At 42.6% G+C, this 19652-nt stretch overlaps 1 protein-coding gene across 1 annotated transcript in view; it reads left to right on the forward strand.

Moving 5' to 3' along the window:
- Positions 1-19652, forward strand: part of Fshr (follicle stimulating hormone receptor) — a 179618-nt gene that overhangs the window by 145668 nt on the left and 14298 nt on the right. Inside the window, exons 5-8 of the mRNA XM_037197963.1 lie at positions 4583-4654; positions 6694-6771; positions 10732-10800; positions 10910-10984. Of these exons, the coding sequence (XP_037053858.1) occupies positions 4583-4654; positions 6694-6771; positions 10732-10800; positions 10910-10984 (294 nt within the window). The remainder of the gene's footprint in view (positions 1-4582; positions 4655-6693; positions 6772-10731; positions 10801-10909; positions 10985-19652) is intronic.

The following is a 19652-nucleotide window of genomic DNA, read 5'->3' on the forward strand; positions in this document are numbered from 1 at the left end:
TTTTCAATGAATGATTGACAGACACCAATGTACTTCTTAGAAACAAACCACAGAGGACGTGGTTGACAGAGGTGACTGTGAGGGAAAAACTTCAGCTATGACAATGGATCCTTCAGGAGGCTGTGGGAAGTAAAATCTCACTTCTGGCAGACTAGATAGATCAGGTTGCAGGTATGAACTCAGAACTCACCATAATCGCAGTCAGAAACCACAGGAAGCAAAAGCTACTTAGCTGGAAGTATAGAAGAAGACAAAGGTTCCAAAAACTGACCAAGAAAAGAAGGAAAACAATCCAATCCAAAGGAGTATTAGAGAAAGGGGGAAACTAACAAGTGTGACAGAACCGAAATGGAAGAGAGAGACTGGCCCAGAGCACTGGATGATCTGGAAAGTTCTCACAAAACATAAACTTGAATGTTTGTTAGTTTGGGTAGTTGGTAGATGGGTGAATTTGGGACACAATAGTAGTTTTAGGTGAAGATACGGAGGTTGAATAATCAGATTGCAGCAGATTGGACCATATAGATGAGAGATAAGAGACAACAAAAATGGTATTGCAAATAATCCTCTCTGAAAGTTTTGCTGAGAAAGAAGGAAGAGAAACATGACTGGACTGCACTTAAAGACAGACATAAAGTCAGGGGACAGAGTCAACTACCTGTGAATCTATGAGGAATGTGAACTTCATTGTAAGTTGGTGTCTGCCTTAACCTAGGGTCTCCAAAAATGACTGAGCAAGGACTTACATGTGAGTGGTTTATATATGGATACAAACTCAGAGAAAGGATGTGGATGGCAAAAAACGAAAGAAATGGAGAAAAGGGAAACATTAAATCAAGAATGTATTATCACAGCCAGGCTTGGTGGTGTGGGTCTAGAATTCCAGCTACTTCAGAGGGCTCAGGCAGGAGGATGGCAGTTTCAAGGCCTTTCTGGACTACAGCATGAGTTCAAAGTCAGCCTGGGCAACTTAGAGAAACACTGCCTCATAATAGAAAGTGAAAAATTGTTCAGGGTATTACTAAGTGGTAGGACAGCTGTATGCATGATGCCCTAAGGTCAAGGCCAAGTACTCTAAAGGGATGAGGGGAAAGAATGCACGCTCAGCCCCAAACCTATATGCTGTAGTGTAGTGCCAGACAGATGGGGCTCAGTCAGGCTGCAGCCCTCTAAGATACAGTGTAAAATATATGTAGAATTGTTCATACATGAAGCAGAAGAGGAGAGCTCCACACCAACCAGGAATTGTCCACTTCAGTGTTAACTCCCAAGCGTTTCTGGACTTGTCAAGGCCTCAGAATGTCTTATCAGGTTTCTATAAACGCCAACCTTAAAAGCAGCATAGAATTCCAGGACAGAAAATGAAAGCCACTCAGTACAGCTGAGGCAAGCATCTGCCATGTTAAATCTAACAGCAGCCTATTGCCATGGCAACAGCTAGAGTAAAAGTTGAGCTAAGAGGAGGTGAAGTGGCAAAGAAGGGTTTGGGAGAATGTCTACCTTGCTGATCGCAACCCACAATTCCCTGGCCTGGAGAGATAAACTGACTCGTGTGTCCTTCCTGCCAGAGCTGACACGCAGGTTGTCATGACTACTGGCCTCCAGGCCTCCCTGCCTCTGCTTAGGACTGATCACCCCCAAACAGCAGGTACCTGACAAGCAAATGAGCCAAACTAGAGTTTTGATCTAGTCCTGGTGACAGAAACAAGCAATGTTTCACAAACATCAAGCAACTATCCCGGTATTTATGAGCACACAGTGCATTCCAGACCTAGACACAGAGGAAGATTGTCAGAAAATCTTAAATGTGGTGGGTGCTCTGATGTCTCCTTTGGAGAATACTGGAAGAACATTTGGGAAGAGATCTAAAAATAGAGAAGTTTGGATCTGATGAAAGAGGACTGTGTTGAGTCGTGGGTCTTAAAGTTACTCCAGTACTCCTGGCAGCACTGAGTAGACTCTCAGGGGTTACTGGAGAGCAATGGTGAAAGCTATTTTGACGGACACTTCTGATTTCAAATACTAACAGAGGCTGACATTGGGCCATGGGGTGACTTTTATTTTCTCCTGTAAATGTCTCTCTATATTTTTCATGAGTCTCATAATAAGTATATGTAATACTTTAGTATGAAATAATATGTATAGCTTTTGAATAACCAAAGTATGTAGAGCAACTGGCACTCTCACACATTGCTGGTTGACTACAAAATGGTCCGCTTGTTTAAAAAAAAGCTAAACTGCTTCCTGTTTAAACATATGCTTGCCATCTGACCCAGAAATCATACTCCAAGGCATTTACCCAAGAAAAAAAAAGAAGCCTATATTCTCTCTCTTTCTCTCATTCTCTAGCTCTCGCTCTCTCACTCTTTCACACTCTAGCTCGCTCTCTCTCTCTCCTTCTCTTCTCTCCTCTCCCTTACCCAACAGACATCAGCCATTTACTTGCATTTAAAGCACCTTTTATATGTATGTGATACACTTTATGAACATAGGAACATTAATGCATTTAACCACATTTTTTTTTTCACATCAAAAAAAAAAAAAAAAAAAAACCCTGAAATTTCAACTGGGGAATAAATAAGCAAATTGAGAAGCATTCATACAAAGAAACCCTTATTTAGCAACAAAAAGCAAGGAACTACGAAAACACACACCATGGGAGGGTTTCAAACACACCACACTGAGTGAAAAGCCAGCCAGTCTCAAAAGTTATCCACTGTCTGATTCTATTTTGGAAAATGTGATCTTGTAGAAAAGACAAAATCATAGCCACAGAAAACTGGTGACTGGTGGTTGGGATCTGGAGGTTAGGAAGAGGTTAAATGCAAGGTGAAGACACAGGGGAAGGAACCAGGGCAATGGCATTGCACTGTATCCGGGATGTGGTGGCGACCACATGTCTCTATGCACTTATTTTCACTCATTGACCTCAACACCAAAATATCCATACCTCTGCTTATTTATTTTAAGACAGGGTCTCACCTATGTAACCCTGATTGGCCACAAATTGCAATTTTCCTGCATGAGCTTTCTAAGGACTGAGATTCCAGGCCTGTGCCATCATATTCAGCTTTTAATTTTTAAAGGAAAATTAATGTCATAACAAATCCTCCAACCGATTATTTGAATAACCCCTTTGGTCCAGTAAAAGGCAAGAGGTCATTCTGATTTTGATGGAAGTATTCAAAAGAAAAGCTTATCAAAAATGAGTTCTCCATGAAACATTAGGAGCCAAGCAGGAACACAGCCTCTGAGAATCATTGCAAATCTATAGACAGGATGTACTGACTCAAATATAGATGCAGGGAACAAAACATCAAAATCTAGTGTAGAGCTTTGGTCCTTCACAATGATGTGGATATTGATAAGGATTCTTCAGGATGCAAGCAACAAAGACAGGCTGTCATTTAGCCGAGAAACACACAGAAAAAGATGTGGAAGCAGAGCTGTACTGGCAAGGCTTTGAGCAACTAGACAACTCATAGCAATCACTTCCTCCAAAATGTCACCCAGCTTAATGAAGGTGTAGCTGGACACCACCACCTCACCCAGCATCCTCTGACTCACTTTCTACTCTGGAGGATCATCAACACTATGGTAAGATATACCCATCCAAAACTCACTGGGTATTCACAAATACCTCAGCTAGAAGTAGGGTATTAGTAACATGCTACTGCCTTTGACCATCAGGAGATACGAATCCCTTCCCTCACTGCACACTCTTCCATCAGAGCAATAATTCTGATGCAGGTTCAGGAGATCTCCTAAATCAGGTCCTTGAGATTAAGGAACCGGCACCGGTAGCAGTGGCCAACACCATTCACTCATCCCGGCACTGACTGGCTTTCTCCCTTGCTTCCTGCTTCCTGCCTTGGATGCTCTGAATTTACTGCATCCATTCCATCAGCCATGGACAGATTTCATCTCAGACTCTCAGGCTTTGATTCCCATGAAAGCTGAACACTGGGAAGGATCCAGGGTAGGTCTGCTGTCATCAGATGGAGGGATTTTTTTTTTAGAACCATCTCTCTACTGGTGAGAGCAGAAAACTTGTCTCCAATCAACAACAACCACTTTCCAAGAGGGAGTTGAATTGACTCTTCTTAGCTTACTTGTGTACCCTGCAGTCAAAGAATGTGGAACTCTCACACCGTAACCCCAACAAAACTTCTTTGAAAGGGGAAATGCTAGTTCTTCATCAAGTATACCAAGGCTGGAAACTGGGGTAATTTGGTTATCTCATTGTAAGTTACGTCTGAATAGTGCTAATTTATCAGTGTTCAAAAATAAAACAGTATGTGAATGACAGTAGGATATCTCCACCTTGTAAAAAAAAAAAACAAAAAACATTGTAAAGTTCTTTGCTCCAAGGAATCGACACTGACTAGTTCCTGGTTAGATTCTTAAAACATAAAGCAGATAATAAAAGTATAATTTAGACATATTGGCGTACTCTAACAGGTTTTTCTGACAGTCTACCATTGGTATTTTACATTTGGAAGGTCCGGGCTCTGACAAATGTTTACATTACAGTTTTACGTCCCCTCACTCTTGCTTTGTCTCTCTCTCTTTCTCTCTCTAGGTTAATATCCAACACAGGCATTAAGCACTTGCCAGTGGTTCATAAGATTCAGTCTCTTCAAAAGGTTCTATTGTAAGTTTTGATTGACAGGATGTCAATCAGCCCTCCATCTAACCAGTGCCTGAGATAACAAACTTACAAAGAGAAAAAAGATTGCCTTGGTTCACTTTCCCGAGTTTGAGTAAACGGTTGGTTGGTCCCTGGCCTTGGACTTGTTGTGGCCTTCTGGATCCCTAACATCCATCTCATAGTGCCTTCTCCAAACACCTGGCTCTGGGTGACCAGAGGGAGGAAGGTAAACAGCTCTGGGCTGGCAAAGTCCCATCTGTATGGAGTTAACAGCCTTAGAACCAAATCATACAGTGAGATCCCCACAACTCCCCATATTCCTCCATCATTTCCCCTCACTTCTAGAGTCCCTATATTTCCCTGCCTGAGAGAGTCGTACTAAAGATTAGTAACAACTATTTTCCCTTTTTCTATGAAACCTGTAGTTTAAAAGAGGAGAAAAGGCAGTGTGTGGAGCTAAGACAGAGCTCATGGTAGAGTATTTGTCTAGTAGGCATGAGTATCAGGGTTTATTGCCAGCACAGAAAGAGATGAGGGGGAAGGGGAAGGGACAAAGGGAAGGGAGGGAGGGAGGGAGGGAGGGAGGGAGGGAGGGAGGAAGGAAGGAAGGAAGGAAGGAAGGAAGGAAGGAAGGAAGGAAGGAAGGAAGGAAGGAAGGAAGGAAGGAAGAGACTTTATTTCCAATAGTCAACTTGTAAGAATCTGAGCAGGCTCTTGGTCCCACTCCTCCTCTGAGAAATGCATTAAATATCCTCACATACCAGTAAATTTGGCCATGTAATGGCTGCTTAAACCCCGATTGCTGTGGATATTGTTCTATATAAATAAAACACTGATGGCCAATGACCAGGCAGGAGGTAGGTGGGACAAGGAGAGAGGAGAATTCTGGGAAGCGGAAGGCGGAGAGAGAGACTGCAGCCACCGCCAGGAGAAGAGCATGTAGAGACGCCGGTAAGCCACCAGCCACGTGGCAAGCTATAGATTTATAAAAATGGGTTAATTTAAGATAAAAGAACAGTTAGCAAGAAGCCTGCCACGGCCATACAGTTTATAAGTGAAAAAAAAAAAAAAAAAAAAGAATCTGAGCAGATAGGTCCCAAAGGCAATGGGCAGGAGGGTGTAAGGAGCTGAGGATGGAGGACAATGAGAGTCCTCCAGACCTCTTGTGTTGTTTCCAGTTGTTAGCACTTCTGCTGTTATATGGTCACCAGACCTAATAGGTCAGTCTGAGCGTAGGAGAAGTAAAACAAACAGAAAAAAAATTCTCTGTCCTTTAATGTGAGAAGGAAAAAGTCAGTAAGAAATTTTTTATGTGGCTCAAGAAAAAAAAAATGATGGGAAAATAAAACAATAAGTAAGAAAAAGGAAAAGGACCTGAGGGATAACTCAGATATAAGTGATTGACTTATAAGCATGAGGGCCTTTGCTTGACCACCCCAAATCCCTGCTTTTTAGAAGCCAACCATGCACCGCCATGTCTGTTGTCCGGCACTAAGGAGGTAGACCTATACAGCTGACCTATACTACTAGGCTAGTTCTAGGCCAGTGGCAGATGGTGTCTCAAGATAAAGGTGGGTGCTATGACCTGAGGAATGACTGAGGCTGTCCTCTGGCCTTCACACACATACAAAGAAAGTACTAGAAGGATGAGAAAGGAAGAGATGACACAAAAATGAATAGAGTGGGTGGTCTGTAAGGAACAGGTCAGTTCCTGGGTCCGGCCTACTGAGCGGAGACCCCCCTTTAGAAAGGAAGCTAAAAAAGAACTGGATTGAAGAGCGCCTCAACACAGTGACCCCCTCTGAGGAATCCTCCAAAGAGAAGAGGTTCTATGGGTGTGCAATTTCGTCTTCGAGAAGAACTGACACACGACAGATAAACAGGCTTTTTGTTGCCCAAACTTTGAGCTGTTGCCCTGTGAACAAAATTCTATCAAAATGTTATTGCAGCTGCAGCTCATTTGGTGCCAGCAAACTCAATGTGCAAAGGTTACCCAGGTGGAGCCCACACAAACATCTAATTTGTCTGCTCTTTCTTCTTAGAGACATTCAAGATAACATAAACATCCACACCATTGCCAGGAATGCCTTCATGGGGCTGAGTTTTGAAAGTGTGATTCTGTAAGTAGAGGGGACACCCAATGGCCTAGCACTTGAGTGTATGCTTATTGATCTCCGGTTTTCTTATAACACCCCATGCCTTTGTCTGCTTGTGTAATAACATTGGCATTTCACCATCTAAATCATTCTATGGCTCCCGTGCTTTTCTCTCATTTTTATATCTCAGAATCGCAACATGGAGTCATGTTAATAATTCATGATTCTGTAGTGTGATTCAAGTATTTAAAATTGCTCTTTGAATGATGGTCTCCCGTGATGCAGCATCTGCTCCAAAGGACAGAATAGCTTGTGTGTCAATAAAGCTCATTACTGCCTGGCAAGGCTTCTGTTGCCTAAAAAGAATGATGGGGAAGGAGGTGGACTCTGGAGATAGGGCTTCTTCCTCATAATCACAGGAAGCAGCTCCCATTCGGGCCCATGCTGAGCTCACAATGATGGTCTTCTTTGCTTGGAATAATCACACTTGCTAATGAGCTTGAGTTAATCTGTCTGAATCCTGGGAAAGTTTTTGAATGCACTCAGAGTCATCAATGAGTGGCCTTCTAATCCTCTGTGTTGGTAGCTGGTATGGCAGTCCACTCTCTCCTCAGGATAGTCAGAAAACGAGCGATTGTGAACACGTCCCAAGTGTTCACAGAATCCTTGCCACTCGGATGCACTGAGTGACAGCTGGAGAATCACTGATTGCGATTACACCTGTGAGAAAAGAGTTTCATCTTCCTGTTTGATAAATTGCTATGGGTTCGCTTTATACCGTGATTTCTCATGATTTTGTTTTGTAAACGGACTTCACTGTGTGCGTCTCTCCCAAAGCAGTAAAAGCTACACAGATACTGATTCTTCACCACTTTGTTTATGGGCACTGTGTGACTCCCCAGAGCCCAACAACACACTTTTAAGAGAGGATACCTTTCTCTTGAGAGTCAACATTTTCCAGTCGTGTCTCTGAGAGATAAATTCACATTTGTGAGGACAGCATCTATTTTCTTACGTTGCCTGCTCCTTAATCCATAGATAATAGAGTCAGAAGATTCCTACTCAACACAGCTGTAAGTCTCCGGCTGTTCTTTGTCAGGATACTTTTAATACAGAGATGTTTTCTCCTAAGAGAGCCATTCAGTACACTCGGGGAAAATATAACCAACTCGTGCTGAGCACTGAAAAGCTCTCTAGTTCATCACATCTTCAAAACTTCGGAAGTCCTATTCTAAAGACAAATGTACATATTCATTTTTTCCAAAATCCTAGGCCCTTGGCAACTGACTTGAAAAAAAAATGAGCAATAAAAACACATTTTCTATGGCCTTTGAGACCTTTCTCATCCACCTGTCACCAAAAGCAGAGAGGCTCCTGGAGAAAGGACTTAATGATGGCCTTCCAGAAGAATGGCCTGCTTCAGGAGACCAGAGATAAGGCTCTGTTTGGGGCCACTGTTCCCAGCGTTCTGTGGCTCTTCCTTAGTTGGCTCCCATCCTTCATGAGTTTTAATGGACAAGGCCTCATGCTTACAAGAGAAGTCTCCACTGAGTGAGCATACCATTTTGACTCTAGGGATGACACAGGACCCAGGATTTTTCTGAGGGATTTTCTTCAGCAGGACAACCTCACAGATGGTTGTGATTCTCATCATCATCACAAACACAATCATTATTGCTGGATTTTAAAGCAAGCACTCCTTCTTAAGAAACTAGGAACCAGGCCTAGTGATACAGACCTATAATCTCAGCTACTTAGGAGGCTATGACAGGAAGGTTATGAGCTCAAGCGTGCCTGGATTGCAGAGTGAGATCAAGGCTAGCAGAAGCAACTTATCTCAAATTTTAAAGACATGAATATTTAAATATATTTGTTATATTTATAAATGGCTGAGGATCTATCCCAGAGGTAGAGAACATGTCTAGCATCACCAAGGCCTTGAATCTACCACAAAATAACCAAAGAAAGAGATTAAGAATACACTTTATAGTTGTTGGTTTCTCCATATTAGTAGAGTCCAACAGCCTAATAATATGAAGCCAAGGGAAAGGGGTTTTGACATAATTTGATTTTGTGTGATGATATACCACTTACATAAAAATACCCATATTCTCCTTCATGTTGTGACCTTCTAATCAAGAAAACGATAAAGACAATATACTTCTTTGAATACCATAATTATTGTAGTCTATATATTACTTCATTATGTCATTACTTTTTCATAGGGCAATTTGTGCAGGAAAGATTAATTATCTAATCTACAGACAAGTAGGTAGAGCCTATGCAGGCCTTCAGAGTCTTGGGCAAAGAGGCAGGATCAGTCAACTAAAGTATACAGGCCAAATCCAACTTGAAGCTAAGACTGGCATTTATAATTGACATATATTTAAAAAGAAAAAAACAATTTTATTTAATTACTGTATTTTGTATTTGTTCATTAACATTTGTGGCAACATTTTAAAGCAAATGACATCTTTAACCTTGCCTCTTGGTCCATAAAGTAGAGAAAGTTTGTTGACACTTGTGGTTGGTGTTAAAACCCCAGGCGTAAACATCCCACAGGGTAGAGGCTGCTGCCTCAGTGACTGTCACCACCCTGGACAGGCTGATGTATCTGCAATCTAAATGTTTCTGGTAGAGACATTCTGGGGTAGTGAAGGTAGAGAATGGGGGTTGGGGAGCAAGGTGGAATGCACCTTTGTCACAAGAAGCTACCTGTTGGCTGATGGTCGAAAAGATTTACTTTTCTTCTCTCTAGGTTTTTTAGCTCATTGGATTTCAGGAAGAGGCAAGAAAAAGACACACAGTTGTTAGTCTGTGATTTTTTTTTTTTTTAAACATCTTCTAGTGCTCATCACAGCCCAAGAAATTTCTGGAGTCCCCAAGTAGTTTCTCTGGGTCAGCTCTCAGGACAATGCTCTAAGTAAACCCACCAAACCCAACAGGGAAAGAAGGTGTAAGTAAACAAGGGCAGGTGGCCAGAGGCTCAACGCTGGGCCACTCCTGACCTTGGGGAGTTGTTTTTGTTTGAAAGTCCGCTCAAGAGGAGAGCAAGGCAGAGCCAATGGCCCAAGGTGACCTGAGACACCCCTGTCCAAGCAAACCTGCTTCTCAGCATCTTAGTACAGTGAGCACAACTATGTACACCAATCCCACTTCCCCCAAAGCTTAGCCACAGCCACACGCACGCACACACGCACACACGCACGCGTGCGTGCACACATACACACACATGAAAACACACACGCACACGCGCGCACACACACACACACATGAAAACACACACACACACACACACACACACACACACACACACTCGCTCAAACTGCCACAGCCCACAGTTGCTATAATTAATTTCTCTTCTTTTCTTCCTTAACCCGGAGCCACCTCCACAAACCTCCAATAACCAGGGCCCCACGGGTCACTGGAGATGTTCAGGTTGTCTGACAACTTAATTAGATCATTTTTTTGATGACAGTCAGGCCTGCCGCTGTGGGTGAGCATGGGTGAAAAACATAAAGCCTTAGAGAAAGGTGACGTAAAATGTTCTTTCTCTGTCTAAGAAATATTTGCTCATTAATTAAGACTTCCGTCCTTCAAGGCAGGGGAGAGCTTTGATCTTCCTATAGAATTTTCTCTATACCTGGACAGAGTGTGCAAAGTTCTTTTAAGTATAATATCCAGAGAGTGTGCCTTTAAAAAAAAACAACTAAATTCCATTTATTCATTCTTCTCTGTGAATCTCAGTTATTCCTGTGAATAGATAATGTGCAGACATAATACAAATTTCAGAGCTTACTAAAGGTTCCAGAGCAGTAAACCAGGCCCGGTCTCCCTTCCCTCCCATTCCTGGGCCTAAGGGTTGCATCTTATTTATGGCACTAACCACCATGCTGTCTGACCTTGCTCCAGTGTTTCCAATTACAAACCCCCTGTATTGTCTGCATCTGACATTATTAAGTTTTTAATGGGCTTTTATTTCAGATGGCTGAATAAGAATGGGATTCAAGAAATACACAACTGTGCATTCAACGGAACCCAGCTAGATGAGCTGTAAGTAGCCCTGGCTGCTCTTCCAGGCCATTTAGAGGGAAATGGCTCTTACAACAGGGATATTTATGTGGCTTTCTTTTTCTTATTCTGTCTCCAACTCCATCCCCAGGAATCTAAGCGATAACAATAATTTGGAAGAATTGCCTAATGATGTTTTCCGGGGAGCCTCTGGGCCAGTCATTTTGTGAGTAACTTCGTCTGTTTCCATGCAGAAGAGCTCAGTTTATATAAATTAGAAATCAGCTTAGTCCAGCTTAAAGAAGGGGAGGCAAACAAGGTCAATTTTGATCTAAGATACCTGCAAAGATGTGTGGGGACAATTTAGGGTTATCTCCAGTATGACTTTAAATAAAGTGGCAACAATAATAACATGTAATGAGCATGTCCCAAGTGCCAGTGTTCTAAGAGGTTAAAATGTGCTCTCAATCCTTACAAAACCCTCTGGGGTAAGAGCTGTTATTGCCATTTTGAAGAGAGAAAAACTGGATTACCTAGAGGAGTCAACCAACTCACTCAACAGTAATGCAACTTTTATAGAAGGGATTTCAAAACAAACTGTCTGACTCACAACACACACCAGTCACTCCACTCCTTATCTCTCCTGTGACATGGAAAGCTTGATTCTCCTACCTTATGCTAAGGACCCAGGATATGTATCTACACGTCTCCAGTGCAGTGAGATGTATGTACACATTATTTTTGGATCCTCTTTCCAGATCCAGTGGGATGCATCAGTACCTCACTTGCTGCATTGGAACGTCTTGCCCACCAGCACTTCCCCACCCCTAACCTGCACCAAAAGTGGCTCTGCCCTTTTCTCTTCTTATCCATGCCCCCGTCACTGAGGATCTTCTAAGTCCTGCCTCCAGTCCAAGTCTTTCTAAAGACCTCAGCCAACAGTAACTTCCCCCTGTGACCCCCATTACCTGTGTGGGCGGGGAGCGCATGGGGACTCTGTATCACAATTACCAAGGGTATTTTTTAACGTGCTTTCCTGGACTCTACGCAAGATCCATTGAATTAACTAAAGAATATTCCTCAGGAAGAAAGCCACTTAAAAAGAAGAAAAGAGGTGCGGGAAGGCTGATGAACAAATAAACATACCTCTACCACACCTAAGGTGACCCCCTGCCGCGCCCCGCGTCTAAGTTCTATGCAGACATTGGGTAGTCACACACCTGTCCTCTTATTTGCCGGTCACTGCGGCTCCCACGCATAGTCATTTACCTTCCTCCTTACCATCCGCCAAGGGGTATGCTGTCATTATGAAAGAGGCTCTCCCCTTTGAAGACAAGAAAGTATGTGTTAAGATAGATCAATCCTCCCGAGGAAGTTCCAGCATTAATCCAAAGTGCCTGAGTGGCGACAGGCAACCTGAGCAAACACAGGAAGCATGGCCTTGCTGAAGCAGAGGTGTCAGAGCGGACAGCCCTGGTGAAAACTAGGTTTTCCTTTCCCTCTGTAAGTCTCAGCCGCCTCATCTAAAAAGCAGAAAAACCTGTGGTATCTATTTCTTATTACTGTCCGAGATTTAAAGGCATATATCCACAGATATGTCCATATGCGTGTGTATGCATGGATGAATATCTTTCGCTGGTGGTATTTAACAGCACCACCCTGGTGTACTACAGGACACCAGAGTTCTTCATCCCAAGGACATTCTATTTTCATGGAAGGGAAGTCAGGTAATAATCATATAGCTTAATATATCAGATGATGGTATTTGGGTTGAGGTGCAATGCGGGACACAGTGGAATGTGGCCGAAGAGCTCAAGCACATGGAGTATTCAGAAGCCATCACGTTTAATGTTTTCTGTTCTGAGAGTTCTGGGAACACAAGTGGACTCTGACAAAGAACTTCTGATGCTCTGTGGATGGGGAGAGGTTTGTCCACTTCACTTAGCTAATGGTCCTGAATGCCTTGGTTGTTCTTACATGCGGACTGCTGGCTATTCTTGGCAGAGCATGTCAGTGGTGGGATATGCTTTCAATATGCAACCTGTCAGATCTGTAGAACCATAACCTACTGCACACAGCTGCAAATGTAGCATTGGATGTGACCCACAGCTGGCTCATCATCCAGCTGAGACATCCAGGACCAGAGGAGGAAAGTGGCCCACTGAAGGTCGTACTTTAGACAACAAAGCTTGCACCATAAACTAGCCTTGACTTCTCACATCTCCATGTGTGCGCATTATAAATGCATCTACTGAGACGTCTGAAAATCAGTCACCAGACCCCCGACAACTGCTGTCCAACTAAAGTAAAAGGGAACCCGGGTCAGTGATACGGGAACACGGCCCAGATGACCACGTGCTGAGGTTGCATAAGCAGGATCCGGGCCAGGCACTGACACTGTGTCTCCTCAGAACTTAACAGAGATCACAAAATACCAGTCTCCTGTCCATGCCTGCTGTGAACGCAGGCAGGAGAGAAGGCACCAGCAAACACAACTCCGCAGGGCCCTCACAGGCCTCTTTCCATCCCCACTACTGCTGTAACGTAGATGCACAGGACAAAGGGAGCAATGTTTGTAGAAAATTCAAGGGAACTCAAAAACACTTTGATTGACTCAAAATGGTCGGGAAGCCTGGTGTGGTGACCAGAACTCTGGAGGCAGGCACAGGAGGATTACCATGAGCTGTAGTTGGCCTAGGTTGGCTACGTAGTAAGTTTGGGGCCTGCCTGAGCTACAGAGTGAGGCCTTGTCCCAAAAAGCACCCCCCAAATGGCATTAAGCAAGAATAATATTCCACATACCCCACACCTTTTTGTGCCCATGCATGAGGATATGTGTGTAAGACCCCAGCATGTAACTGCTCATTTCCTTCTGTCCCTTCAAGGACACGTTATCACTTCAACTTCGAGCCTCCCTCTCTGGGGCATTCAGGTTATTCCGAATGCCCTTCAAGCCTCTCTGCCCGATAACTTGGATTCAGGCAGATGGCAGCCTATCTCATTTCCCACTTCTGCAGTGTTGTGCAGCAACTCAATCAAACCTGCCTAGTGGGCTCCTTGTTTGGATGACCAGCTTCCTCCAGTGCTTTAAACAAGGGAGTAGATACAGGATTGTGCACAGACGGCCCACAGCCCGGCAGCTGCTGCTCAGGCCACAGCCTGAGCTGTGTCTTGGGTCAGATACCCAATTCCCACCTCAAACAAGAGTGCTAGAGGCTTCTGGATCCAGGAGGGTCACTACAAAGTGCTCTCTGGGTAGATGGGGAGTATCCGGTGGAAGGAAGCCCAATCTGGCTGAGTCGGTAACTGACTGGCAAAGCATCTCTAACAGGTCAGTGGATCCCACGGGGAGCCCTAGAATGAAGATGGGTCCTCCAAGCTCTACTGCAATACAGCAAGGAAGCATGCCTCTACATAAGTAGTCGTTGAGTGTAGTTGACCCTGGGAAGGAGCCAGACTATGTAAGTCAGCCTAGGGCAGCTATGAGTGGTTTTCAACTGAGCTGCAGTGGGCTTTCTAAATATGATTGAGCACTGCAACCATCTGGAGGCTTTTCAAACCAAAGATTGAAAATTTGCACCCTAAATATGTTTGATTCATTGACTCTGGGAATAGATTAGTTAGTAGAGTGCTTGTCTACCAGGTACAAAGCACCCCATGAGATCGGGCATGGTGCCACACATTTGTAATTGCTGAACCAGGGCTGAAATAGAAGGAGGACATAGAGGCAAAAGGATCAGAAGTTCAAGTTCATCCCTGGCTGCATAGCAAGTTGGAGGTCAGCCTGAGTCACAGGAGACCCTGGCTCAAAAGTGGGGAAGGATGTGGTTCAGTATCTCAGGGCCAGACCTTAAGAACTGGTATCTCTAACAATGTCCCCCAACAGTGCTGATGCAGGTAGACCCAGAATGACTCTAAACATCCCTGTTCTACAGCCAGTGTTGAGAACCGAAAAGGCCTTGCTCAGTCCCGGCTATGGTGGGTCTTCCTCTCCCAAAGCCTTTTCCTTTATCTCTAGCAGATAAGTCCAAAAGCTTCTAAGGGAATTAGGAGAGCTCACCCAAACTGTTGGCTGCTTTTTCCTGAAGGTGAAATTTCTAGCTACGTGAAGAACAGTGAGTCCCGGAACACACACGAGTCTAAGCTGTTTGATTGCAAAGAGGAAAGAGTGTGGGAAGCCGGGGGCGTGCCAACAAGCTCCATCACATTTCAAAGGCACAGCAGCCCCAATCCCCCTTATAAATCTTGACCTTGAACATCAGCAGCCATCTAAGTTTTCACCTGATATTCTTAACTCACTTGAGCTTTCTTTCTCTCTCTCTCTTTTTTTTAAAGCAATCAAGCAATTGCTGTTTCCTTGGGAAAGAGTTTCCTGTGGGGAAAATGTAATGTATTGCCTTTGCAGGCTGGAGCCAGTACAATCATATTCTGATGGTTTATCAAATTGATTTGGCTATAGCTCAGATTCATTTGATAGTTCAGATTCAAACACTGAGTTATTTGTATAAGGATGATTCTCTTCCATTACCAGTGTACCCACAGTCCCATAGATAGTAAATTGCCTTTTTATCCCGCCTGGGATCATGAAAGAGCGGTCTTCTAGCCATCTGTCAATGTAGAATATACTAGAAATGTGCTCTCACTTATGGAAATGATTGACCTGTAATAACATCTTTGCTGGGAAAAATAGAAATTGTTGACGTCGGATTTGTGGCAGTGGCTAACAGACTTTATTAAGGGGCATGGGGCGCCATTTAACTCCTGGGTGTCCCGCCTCGGTGTCAGTACCAGCTGCTCTCTCCCTTGCCACTCTGGACCTCAACACCAAGAATCCCAACAAAGTTGAAACAATTGAGGATGACTCAGTCTCTGGGGACCCAGCCATGAGCCTGTGGTGTCTCTGTTGGTACTTGGAAGGATCTAAACTTTCAAGACCATTCATTGCCAAAATACAGCATGTGTTGAAATACTAACCAAAATGATACTTTAAAATGAAAAACTATGGCTATTCAACCCAACCAGACTAAAAGACAAGGATTAGACAAACCAGCCCACAGCTCCTGCCACCTTGTCCAGCCACCGGCAACAAGGGCAGAGTTGAACATTCTCATTGAGGATTCAATAGAGGATCTCCTACTGTGTGTCTAACACTAGGCTAGGTGTAAGGAACAGAGAGACTTGAACCAAAACAGTGCCTACCCTGAAGCACTTGGTGGAAGGATAGGTGGTACCTGCTAGTTCAATAACCATGCTGGGAATTTTTAGCACAGGCTTTGGTAACAGAACAGATTGCTAAATGTAACACCATGACTCTGGTTTCAGGTTGGAGTTTTGAAACATGTCTTACACTGTAGCCTAGCCTGGCCTGGAACTCACTGTATAACTCAGGCTACCGTGAAATTCCAATAGCCCTCCTGATTCAGCCACTCAACTACTGATATTGTAGGCATGGGCCACCATACTGGACAGCAGTGACCAGTAACATAACAGTATGAAAAGAAAGAGTTCTTCAATCCAGGCCTAAATTTGTGATAGTCACTCTATGTCCTTTCTGTCTGAAATCCCCTTTCTTTTTTTTTTTTTTTTTTTTTCGAGACAGGGTTTCTCTGTGTAGCTTTGCACCTTTCCTGGAGCTCACTTGGTAGCCCAGGCTGGCCTCGAACTCACAGAGATCCGCCTGCCTCTGCCTCCCGAGTGCTGGGATTAAAGGCGTGCGCCACCAACGCCCGGCCGAAATCCCCTTTCTTTACAGTTCATTTAATATACAATTTATTGAATACATAATGCATGTAAGTCTCCAGATAATTGAGACTAAAAAACTCCAGATTTCAGTGAGTCATTTTTCCATATTTAGAAATTCTAAATTTCTGTCTGGTTTTCAAAGCTCAGAGTTCTAATCCTATCCCATGGTTCCCAGCATTCTTTATAACATGATTGCCCAGAATGGCCCTCGTTGTGTTTTGCTATTTATTCTGAGTTATCGTGAAATAGTAACCAAAATATCACTAAGCATGTAGTGATGGCATTAATCACAATCCTCCAGAGACACATAACTTATGACATAGACAGATACAGAGATACATGAGATGAGCTTCATCAATGGAGTTAGTTCATGTGAATGTGAAAGCTGAGAAGTCCACTGTAGGCCATCAGCAGCAGGGAGGACAAGAAAATATGGTGGTGTAGCATCATCCAAATTAGAGTCCTTAGTCAAAGATCAGAGAGCCCAAGGAGTTACTGGTACAAGTCCAAAGGCTGGTGGACCTGGGCTTTTGCTGTATGGGGGATTGGGGTAGGAAAAGAAAGTTATGCTAGCTCCAGAAGAGAGATACAGTGTGCATTTATCTTTCCTTTCCTTGCTCAAGCCAGGAAACCAGCCAACTGGATGAAGCCCACACACACTGATTGAGGCAATTCTCCCCTTACACTCTACTGACTCAAGTGCAGTCTTCTGGAATATCCCTATAGAAGCTTGGAAATAATGCTTTCCCAGCTCCCTGGGTTTCCTTCCATTCCAGATTAAGAGCTAAAATGAGCCAGTTCAGTCACAATCACCTATTTCATAAAGACGTGAATAACTGGCTTCTGTTCTAGTACATTCCTTAGATATTTGCCATGGAGAAGTGAAAAGCATTTTATAAAGGAATTATAAAATCAAACATCATATTTCTAAGTTACCTGGAAAAATCATTGTAGTTGCAAGATTTCCTGTGTCCTACCTGGTCCATGGTCAGGACAAATCTCTCACCCACAGTCCTGAAGCCTTTTAAAATAATCACTCAGAAGCCTATATTAATTACAGCTGCTTGGCTATTAGCTCAGGCTTATTACTGACTAGTGCTTACACTTAAATTAACCCATAATTTTTATCTATGTTTAGTCATGTGGCTTATTACCTTTTCTCAGTTCTACCTTGGCATCTTGCTTTCTCTGTGTCTGGCTGGTGACTCCTTTTAGACTCTGTCTTTCTCTTCCTGTCTATCTGCTTGTAATTCTTGCCTGCCTCTAAGCTGCCTTGCCATAGTCCAATACAGCTTTATTTGTTAACCAATCAGAGCAACTCATATTCACAACATATAGAAGGATATCCCAAAGCACTTCCTTTTTTTTTTATTCAAAAAGGAAGGTTTTAACTTTAACCTGGTAAAATTTGGTAGAATTATATATAACAAAACAGTTATCAAGCAAGAATTACAGTTAAAATATCTAGTCTATTTATATATAGCCATAGTCCAATACAGCTTTATTTGTTAACCAATCAGAGCAACTCATATTCACAACATATAGAAGGATATCCCAAAGCACTTCCTTTTTTTTTTTTTATTCAAAAAGGAAGGTTTTAACTTTAACCTGGTAAAATTTGGTAGAATTATATATAACAAAACAGTTATCAAGCAAGAATTACAGTTAAAATATCTAGTCTATTTATATATAGCAAATTTAAAGAAAATATTCCATCTATCATATATTTGGTTTTTCAAGACAGGGTTTCTCTGTGTAGTTTTGTGCCTTTCCTGGAGCTCGCTTTGGAGATCAGGCTGGCCTCAAACTCATAGAGATCCGCCTGCCTCTGCCTCCTGAGTGCTGGAATTAAAGGGGTGTGCCGCCACCACCCAGTTATCTTTCCTATATTTGTGAGTCTCAAGTTTCATATCTAATTTATCTTTTATCATAACCAAGGAAAAATCATAACTATCTAATTTTCAACTACATCAAAGGCCTCAGAAGGAAAGAATATTACCCAAGTAAACAGGAAATGCATTGTAAGCAATTTCCAAAACTCTGGAAATGACAGAGACAGCTGCTTGCCTGGACAGTCATTCAAAGTTCCTCTGCAACATTGTGGCACCCATCTTCAGCCCATAGGCCTAGAGTCTCTCAATCACTTCTCTCTGTGACCTATAGAATGTCTGGCAGTCTCTTCTGCAAAGCTGGAATCTGAAGGATCATTTCATCTTGCAAAGACCAGTGGTCACCTTCCTATGGGTCCTGCATGTCTAATTTATACAACATACTCTTAATCAGTTGACGCAAGAGCACTTTTTTGCCCAGTGGCTAATTTCTGCCACAAAGAAGGCAAACTCCATAATGAGTTTCTTCAATGTCCATCTCCTCCTTGAAAGAATTGGTGCTTCAAGGAGCAAACATTTCTCATTTTCCAGAAAAGTCTAAGTTCTTAAAACATTTTAAATGCTATATTCTGTAGGTCTTTGAAGTGTTTGAAGATTACCTATCTATCTAGAAAACTTAACTAACATGACTGTAAGTTTGATTATCATAGATGACTAATTATTAATCTGTATTTCTTAATTATACATTCAATTTCAAGTGAGGTGCACAAACATACCTTAAACAAGAGTAGAAATATATATACAGTATAACTAATTTAACTTTTAATTTGTATCAATAAACTAAAATCCATAGCAATGTAAAACACTTTAAACAAGTTGTTACTCTTTATCCTATCATATCTATAATATCCCCTTTTCTTTAGAAAGAGATTGCATTTATAATCAACATGCTTTAAATAAAAATAAACATTCATAAATAATATTTTGGGAATTTGGGCATAGCTTCTCATACTACTTTCTGCTGATAGAGGGCACTGGTAATCTTATGGGGATTCTGAGAAAATTAAGAATTATGGTCAAGTCCTGACTGGAGTAGTCTGTGAGGCTGCATTGTCTCAGCCAGTTGCTTTGAAGCTGTTTGGATGTTGGATCATCTGGAGACTTCTCAGGGGGTCTTGGCTGATCAAACTATATTAGCCTAGAAGTAATCAACAGATTCTCATCTTCTGTAGAAACAAAAGCAGAACCTCTTTTGCAAAGTAATGTATCCTTAGACACAAATTTTGAAGTCAAGAAACCTTTAAAATATACATATTGGTTTAA

This window comes from Peromyscus leucopus, chromosome 22, assembly GCF_004664715.2.
Source record: "Peromyscus leucopus breed LL Stock chromosome 22, UCI_PerLeu_2.1, whole genome shotgun sequence".
Classification (NCBI taxonomy): domain Eukaryota; kingdom Metazoa; phylum Chordata; class Mammalia; order Rodentia; family Cricetidae; genus Peromyscus; species Peromyscus leucopus.